General features: G+C 54.5%; 2 protein-coding genes across 2 annotated transcripts; one reads left to right on the top strand and one right to left on the bottom strand.

The window, feature by feature from the left end:
* Positions 1-439: 439 nt before the first annotated feature.
* On the top strand, positions 440-3,190 carry CCL1 (C-C motif chemokine ligand 1). The gene is made up of 3 exons (XM_071210899.1): positions 440-515; positions 1,603-1,714; positions 2,794-3,190. The coding sequence occupies exons 1-3, from the start codon at positions 440-442 to the stop codon at positions 2,894-2,896; spliced, it is 291 nt and encodes a 96-aa protein (XP_071067000.1). The 3' UTR covers positions 2,897-3,190.
* Positions 3,191-5,539: 2,349 nt separating this feature from the next.
* On the bottom strand, positions 5,540-7,135 carry LOC101423353 (C-C motif chemokine 13). The gene is made up of 3 exons (XM_004449398.5): positions 6,774-7,135; positions 6,170-6,284; positions 5,540-5,800 (listed from the first exon to the last, which is right to left on the bottom strand). Exons 1-3 carry the CDS (start codon positions 6,844-6,846, stop codon positions 5,695-5,697), a joined length of 294 nt encoding a protein of 97 aa, XP_004449455.1. The 5' UTR covers positions 6,847-7,135; the 3' UTR covers positions 5,540-5,694.
* Between the last annotated feature and the right edge of the window lie 852 nt (positions 7,136-7,987).

Below are 7,987 nucleotides of genomic sequence, written 5' to 3'. Positions count from 1 at the left end.
AATCCAAAGGCAGGTGTGTCTCTGTCGAGGTTCAGAGCCTCTTCTGCTCTGCTATGCACCATCCCTGGATGGAAAGACACGGGGTGAGAGAAGCCACAGAGATACAAGCCACATCCCCTTGCTCACCTTTCTCCACTTCCCACTCAGCCCGGATAGCTCCTACTCACTGCCTCGGATCCTTATCTGCTCCCGCACGAGGGGAAGTTTCCCCGCACCTCGCACACCACCCAGGAGAGGAAAGGAGTTTTCCATGTGGTCACTGGACGTGAGGAACCGCCCCTTCTCCCTGTGACTTCCCCACCTCTTCACCAAGGTCTGGAAAACCCCACCCAAGTGCTAATAAAAAGCCCTGGGCACCGCAGGATGGGGCAAGGGGTGCTCTTGGCTTCACCAGATTCATCAAGGCTGCTCCAGAGTGGTCCGTGCCAGACTGCCTGAGATGAAACTCGTCGCCGTGGCCCTGGTGTGCCTGCTGCTGGCTGGGATGTGGTCACCGGAGGTGGACGGCAACAGCAGTGAGTGTGGCTGGAGCCGCCTTGCTTCTTCCTGGGCTAGGCGGGGTTGCTCTGCACTCATTGAGTCCAGCTCCCTCTTCTGGCAAATTCTTCTTGGTGGGGAGGGATTGAGTATTGGGATGGATGCGGGCAGGGGCCAGAAGCAGAACCCTGAGTGTGGAGCAAACAGCTGAGTCTCTAGCTTCCAAAAGGGAGGCTCAGAGCTAATGCAGACCCTGCAGACAGATGGGGGGCCCCGGGGCTATTTAGGTTGTGCTGGGAGGCCCCAGGGCTAGGGGCTTGCCCCCATGGGTTGTGTGCAGGCTCTGAAAGCAGGGCCTGGGGCGCTCCCGTGTGAATAACCTTGAGCCAGTGACTTCACCTCTCAAAATCTGTTTCACCATCAGTCCATGGGGTTGGCAATGCCTCCCTTCAAGGCTCTCGGGAGAAGGGGTTTTGTGAACAGCAAACTAGGGGCAGAGCCAGGGTGGAGATGCAGGCCTCTGGGGCGGGGGAGTGGGGATTGGGGGCCAGGAAAGAGCCGAGGACCAGGGGGGAGGAGGAGGGGCTCTGGAGAGGGTGAGGGCAGCTTAGTTCCTGGGCTCTCGCCTTGTCACTGCATCAGGCAAGCTCCTCGGATGGCTCCTCGGTCCAGCGCCAGGGCTGCGGGTGGTGGGCTGCAGCACCGCGTGTCCCCAGCGTGCGGGGTCTAGAGCCCTCGGACTGGATGTTGGGGCAGATCCACACGCTCATGGAGGGACCGCGGAATAGGAAACGCCTTTAGAAATCATAGAGAAAATGTCCCACTTTACAGATAAGAAATCTGGAGCCCAGCAGGGGCCTTGTCTTGATCAAGGACACGGAGCCGGTCTGTGGGTCGCTGGGGTTCGAGCCGTCTCCTGACTCGGAACGGGGGTGGCGGGTGACTCAGAGCTGCACCAGGCACTTGGACGTGGTCGCAAAGCCTGGCCTGCCCAGAACGGGTTCTTACCCCCTTTCCTTCCTCTCTCCCGCTTTTTTCTTTCTTTTTAAAAATCATCCTATGGTGAGGACAACTGGGTCCAGACGGCAAAATGGATTCAAACCATCTTTTATGCTTCTCTTCCAGTACTTGTGCCATCTTCCAACTGCTGCTTCAGATTCATGGAGAAAAGGATTTCCCCGCAGAGGATCTCGTGTTACAGAAACACCAGCTCCACCTGCCCCTACGACGGCCTAATGTGAGTCACGTGTTCAAGCCCTGATTCCCGCCCCCAGAGACCAGAAATCAGCCCGTTGGAAGTAGAAAAGCGGACGCTAGATGGTGATGTTCCACCAGAATAAGGTTTTTAAACCCAGATGGCGAGGCCGCCAAAACCCGGGTGCAACGCCCAGCGTGGGCGCTAGGGGGAGAGCTGAGGAAGGATGCACCCGAGTTCCGGCCTTGCTCGGGTTCCTGGAGCAGGGATATCCCTGTGTTCTAGGTCGGGGGGAAGGCACTGATTAACAACAGCAAGAAGCATTCCTGTGCAGTGGAAGGAGCGTGGGGTCCTTCCTCTCTGAGAGGCTTTTGGAGACATTAGTTCCTGCCTCCAGATTTGTCAACCTGTAGAGTGGGTGGCCTTGAGCCAGTAGCTCTGCTGGACCCCTAATCTATGCAGTGGGGTAAAAATGATAGCTACATCACGAGGTCATCACGAGACTTAACTAGGATAGCTTCTGCATGTCATAGTTACAAGGCACTTTCAAGTACATAATCTTGGGTAACATTGGGACATTTTTATCATGAAAACTTCGGTTCAGGGAGGGAGAAAGATTTGTCTAAGGTCATCCAGATGGTTAGGGGAAGAGCTAGTCTATAGACTGGACAATAGCCACATTAGGAAGTAAGCAGAGCACACACACTTACACACAAACACTATATGAATCGAAAGCAATGACTGAGGGACCCGATGGACACTGAAACACTAAATGTTGGAGCAGGGGGACGTCGGAGGTGTTCTAGGAAGGAACTATTTTCCATCCTTCTAATCATCAGAATGTCTGCAGAGTCTGCAGCCCCACTCCAATACAAAGACTCACTCTGTCCAGAGGAGGGGTCCAGGAGACTCTGTTTAATACCCCCCACATACCCGGATGCTCTGGATGGTCTGCCCACGGTGCCAGCCACAGATCTTACGCCGTGACTTCATTTTGCAGAGGGGGAAAATGAGACCCAGAGAGAGAAGTTTAGGGTCACAGAGCAGCAAGGAAGTGGAGATTGGACTTGTGGTTGGTCCCGGCAGGTGATGCAACACTCTCCTTTGTTCTCTGCTCACAGATTCAAGCTGAAAGGGGGCAGAGAGAGCTGTGTCCTGAAGAAAGTCAGATGGATTCAGAGTTATTTAAAATCCGTAAAACCCTGCCTGCTGAAGAGAATGTGAGCAGATTCCTTTCTGACAGCAGCTCTAGAGACCACTTCGTTTTGCCTGAACATCAGTCCTTCTGTCCCAGCTTTTTGGGCACGGAGGGGAGTCCTGCTCAATTTTGATAAGCTACATTGTTGCACTTTATTTATTTAAATTTTTGAATCCTCAACTTTGGCCCCAAGCTGTGCCTTTTGGACCCTACAGGGGTTTCAGGGTGTAAACTTGATTGGCAGGGAGGGGCCAGGGGCTGGAGGGTTGGGGAGGAGAGAGGCCTGCTGGACCTGCTGTACCGGGAAACCCACTGCTTGTCAATAAAACCAATAAATGACTCACTGCCTCTTTTGACTGCCTTTGTCCTAGGGGTCGGTCAGCTTTGACTTGGGGCTGTGATGCAGATTCTCTGCCTCCAGATTTGGCAAGCAAGGCAGGAAGGAAGTGGGGGTGGGCAGTACCCTGGGGCCCCGGGCCAGATCTCCATTTGGGTGCAGAGCCTTTTGCCTCCCTGCCCTGCCCCGAGGGCCCCTGCTGGAGTGGATCTGGTGAGGTCATCATCCTCTACAGCTGTACCAATTCCATCCTATAGACGAGGTGCGTGGGGGGCTGGGGAGGCACCAAGCAGGTTCGAGAACGCGTAGCAAATCGGGGTCAGACTTGGTGGTGTGAACCCAAGGCTCCCTGCTCCCAGACCAGAATGCTTAGGGGTGTCCCAAGTTGCCAAGAGCTCTGCCCGACACAGCCTGGCCCAGGGGCCAGCTCTCCACAGCGGGGCCAGCTGGCGAGCAGGGCCCTTCTTCCACCCCGGGCAGGGCCCCGTTCTGCATGCCCAGGCGTGGCTGGGCCAGCAGCTCCACGGTGACGCCGGCACTGCTCACCCGGAGGGCTGCGGCAGGCTCGGGAAGAGCAGGAGGCCCCGTGGACAGGTGGGAAGAGGAGGCCCTGTAGACGGGCCAATCACAAGCTCCACTCTGTGAAATGTGCAAGTAGGAGGAAGGGGACTAGAGGGAGAGGAACAGGGAGGGGCTGAGCACTGGCACAGCTTTTTAAATTTTTAAATATATTTTTTATTTATTTTTAAAAGATACATAGATCACACAAAATGTTACTTTAAACAACATAGGAGGTTCCCACCTCTATATACCCCACACCCCCCACTTTTCCCTCATCAACTTCTTTCCTTAGTGTGATACATTCATTGCATTTGATGAATACATTTTGGAGCACTGCTACACAGCATGGATTATAGTTTACATTGCAGTTTATACTTCTCTCCCAGGCCATTCAGTGGGTCATGGCAGGATATATAACATCCTGCATCTGTCCTAGCAATATCATTCAGGACAATGCCAAGTCCCGAAATGCCCCCATACCACACCTCCTTTTCCCTCTCCCTGCCCTCAGCAAGTCCCATGGCCACGTCTCCACATCAATGATATAATTTCTTCCATTGCTAGAGTCACAATAATTCTATAGTAGAATACCAGTAAGTCCACTCTAGTCCATGTTTTCTCCCTCCGTCCTGAAGACCCTGGACCCTCAGTTGAGAGGGTCTTCGATCCCACGTGGCTGGTGATGAGACTCGTGCCCACGGCTGTAGCCTCTGTCTCGGTTCCTCGGTGTGGTGGGAGGGAGTTCGCCTGGCACTGCCGTGAAGGCAGCCCAGGGTCTTCTCCAGCACTCACGGCATGCCTCTGACCCTTCTTAAACAGTCCCTTCCACACCTCATTTCTTCTTGCTGGGACCATGGCAGGGGGCTGCTCTCCATCCTTCCTCCCCGACTGTCCTGCCCATGGCCACCTGCTTCCTCCTTCCCAGTGGCTCATAAGCCTGCAGTATCTCCCCAACCTGATAGTCCAATTCCTCTACAGCCTGCTCTCTACCCTCCTTTCTAAACGTCTCCAACCTTTCCATGCTGGACCCCAGCTGTGACTACGTGGGCATCTTCTGTCCAGGCCTTCTCCCCTCTTTTCCATTCTGCACCTCCTCTAGAGGTGCTACCCCATCCTTCAAGGTCGATTCTGCCCAGGACCCATCTTCTCCAGAAAGCCCGATTTTGACTGGTTTTCCTCGGGCAGTCAAGCACATCACTCCAGGGTGGAGGGCCGCTTGGAGGGGGAGGCGTGGGGACAAGAAGACCAACTAGAAGGTGTTTGTAGTAGATGAGGAGAGAGCATTTCGGCAGGGGCGGGAGGTGTTTGAGGATGGGCATGGCAATGGGGCTGTCCAGGAAGCGGACACTGGGGAATGGACCATTGTTCTGGAACAGTCTGATATTCAGACAAGCCCAGGCTAGCCACATAGCCAGGGTCTAGCCTCACCCCCATTCCTCTGGAGCCCTTTGCCACCCACCCCGCACCTTGGTGCCCTCCCCCTACTGTCAACCCGAAAGGAAACACCACGGTTATTTATTTTAAACATGACATATCTTCTGTGAAAGTCAGTAGTACATAATAACCTATTTCGCAGCACCTTGCATTCACAAGGGCTCTCTCCTCCGTAAAGTTCAGGCCCTCCTCATTCATGATTCCTGTGGCACGCCCTCAGGGGGGTGGGCAGGAGAGAGACCCTCTATCCACAGGAGAAGGACCTGGGGCTCACACATAGGATCCATTCTGCTTTAAATAAAATCATTAATATTCAAAATAAACTTCAAACCAACACTAATTCAAAAAATATTAAGTATCATTTAAGACCTTATGTTTTGCATCACAAAACGGAAAACACCACGTCTGAAGTGACAATGTGCATGTTCCAGGGCGCAGAAGGACAGGAGGAGAACAGGTGTGTGGACTGTGGCTGGGTCTTGGTGAGAGAGGTCACACCTTCAGGGTTTGAGATTTTTGGTCCAGCTGTTTCATGTAATTCTGGACCCACTTCTCCTCGGGGTTGGCGCAGATCTCCTTGGCCTGTTTGGTCCTGAAGCTGGAGATAAAGGAGGACTGGCACGTTAGGAGGAGCCCTTGAAGAGACGGCTCATGGGCTCTGAGCCTGCCCCCCACCCCTGCAGGGCACAGGGAGGGGAGGAAGGAGGCAAGTGGAAGTCATCCATCTGTCCTGTATCGGCTGAAGCCTCAGTGAGCGTGTGGGCTGGTGCAGAGAGCAGGGCTGGGGAGTTAGCTGCCCTCTCTGGGCCTGTTTGCCCCACTGCCATAAGGGAAGTCTGGATTAAATAGTCTGGTTAGGTCTTCTCCTGAGACTGGCCGATGTGGTGTCTATTTTCAGGGGAAGACCTTGGGATGGCGGGCAGGGGCGTGCGGGAGGGTTGGAGGTGGGCAGGGCTTTTCTACCCACATGACAGCTTCCTGGGGACACTGGCTGTTGGTGACTCGATAGCTCTGCAGCTTCGGCAAAGGGATCTTCTTACTGTTAAAGATGAAGCAGCAAGTGGATAGGGCACTGAGCGCATCTAGAAATAAAGTCACAAAGGAGGCGCCTTTTAGGATGTGCTAGGCTTTCCTCAGCTTGTATCCAGCAGGAAAGGGTCTGGGGAAGGCACAGCAGAGAGGAGAGATCTCATCCACCCCAGGGCGCCGAGCCGGGCAGAGGCTGAACTCCCTGGGGACGCCTCCCTGCCACCTGGGAGAGCGAGGAGGAGGGTCAGCCTGACAGGGCCTGGATACGGCCCCCACCTGCAGAGCTCGGGAACACCAGCTGGTTCAAAGCCAAGGCCGGGGTTGGCGCTGGCAGCCTGGGTTTTCCCCTCTCTCAATGGTCTGGAAGTGGGAGAGGCTCCTTCTGTCCGGAGCCAGGGCTACAGCTTCCGTCCTTTAAAATTTGGTGTTAAAGTGAAGTTCTGAGGACCCTTGCTCTCTGATAGGCTCAGAAAGGGAGTGCCTAGGCTTAGGGTTTCCTAGAAAGAAAGAAAAAGGGAGAGAGGGAGAGAGAATGAGCTCACCTGGCTGAGCCAGCACCCGGGTGCTGCAGGAGGCTGCGAGGAGCAGGCACAGGAGCGCCACGGAGCCCTTCATGCTGGAGGCTGGGGCGCGGCCCTGAGTGGGAGCTGGAGGCGCTGGGCTGGCCTGGCCTCTCTGCTTCGCCCGCTGCTCCGCCTGCCTTTATAGGAGCAGGAGGTGGGGAGCCGCAGGGGTCCTTGGCCCGGGCAGGGTCACGGTCAAGGAAAGTGAAGGGGGTCCTGAATTGCTGAGCTGGGCCTCCAAAGCGTTTTCCAGGAAATATAAGAGGGAAGCTGAGGGCTGCAGCTGGGGCTAGGCCCTGTTTCCATCTGGCTGTCATGACCATAAGGAGCCGGAGAGGAAGACGGAAGCACAGATGTGCCGGGCTCACTGCTGGCCGTGATCCAAGGGATCATTTATGCTTCGTTTTCTCCAAAATGAAAAAGAAAATAATAAAAATAACGCCGGTAGAGAAAGAGTGCCATGCTAAGGGCTTTACAAGTATGATTTATTTAGTCACCACGAAGTCTGTACCATTGTTACCACCTCCAGTTTTCAGGTGAGGAAACTGAAGTAGGGAGAGGCTGCCCCGTCTCGTGGGAAGAGTGGTGAGGCGGAAGAGAAAATTGGTCTGTCCACATTTAATCCCCAAGGCATTTCCAAACATGGATTTAGCAGCAGAAGTTGTTTTCCAAGCCAATTTTGATGTGGAAGTCCAGTACCAGAGGCCAGCATCTGGAGACAGGGGCTTCTCACACCACCTCTGGGCGTTGTGGTTGGATAGCCACAGACTTAGTCAGGGCCCTAATTTCAGGAAGGACCTTTGGGTTCCTAGAGCTGTTGACGGCGAGGGGAAGCAGAGCCTGCACGTGGGCGCTTTGCTCCTGCACGTGCCTCCCTCCTGGGTATGAGGAGCTGGGGCCAGGCAGGGAAGTGCCACAGGGGTATCGGGGGAGGGAACGGCTGTGGCCTCTGGCCCCACAGCCCTGCCAAGTCCTTTGCCAGAGCAATCCCACACCTCACCCTCAGTCTTGCCCTCCAGACTTGGCTTATGTCCTTGTACCTGCCTGGAATATTCTCCCCTCTGCTTGCTGCTCTTGCAAAGCAGGCCTGATGAAAGTAAAAGGAAGGTAAGGAAGATCTAAAATTAGTGAAATAGAAAATAACATATAAGGGAAAAGATTTGTGAAGCCTAAAGTTGGTTCCTTACTGTGAA

The sequence above is a fragment of the Dasypus novemcinctus genome, chromosome 21 (genome assembly GCF_030445035.2).
Source record: "Dasypus novemcinctus isolate mDasNov1 chromosome 21, mDasNov1.1.hap2, whole genome shotgun sequence".
Classification (NCBI taxonomy): Eukaryota; Metazoa; Chordata; class Mammalia; order Cingulata; family Dasypodidae; genus Dasypus; species Dasypus novemcinctus.
This window is presented reverse-complemented; position numbering and strand designations above follow the sequence as displayed.

What these genes read in the sequence shown, in the direction of transcription:
- CCL1 (XM_071210899.1), top strand. Translation starts at nt 440, where the DNA reads ATGAAACTCGTCGCCGTGGCCCTGGTGTGCCTGCTGCTGGCTGGGATG. An exon ending in GGAGGTGGACGGCAACAGCA is followed by an intron (nt 516 to 1,602) that starts GTGAGTGTGGCT and finishes CTTCTCTTCCAG; the next exon opens with TACTTGTGCCATCTTCCAAC. An exon ending in TGCCCCTACGACGGCCTAAT is followed by an intron (nt 1,715 to 2,793) that starts GTGAGTCACGTG and finishes CTCTGCTCACAG; the next exon opens with ATTCAAGCTGAAAGGGGGCA.
- LOC101423353 (XM_004449398.5), bottom strand. Translation starts at nt 6,846, where the DNA reads ATGAAGGGCTCCGTGGCGCTCCTGTGCCTGCTCCTCGCAGCCTCCTGC. An exon ending in CCGGGTGCTGGCTCAGCCAG is followed by an intron (nt 6,285 to 6,773) that starts GTGAGCTCATTC and finishes CTTTATTTCTAG; the next exon opens with ATGCGCTCAGTGCCCTATCC. An exon ending in TGTCCCCAGGAAGCTGTCAT is followed by an intron (nt 5,801 to 6,169) that starts GTGGGTAGAAAA and finishes CTTTATCTCCAG; the next exon opens with CTTCAGGACCAAACAGGCCA.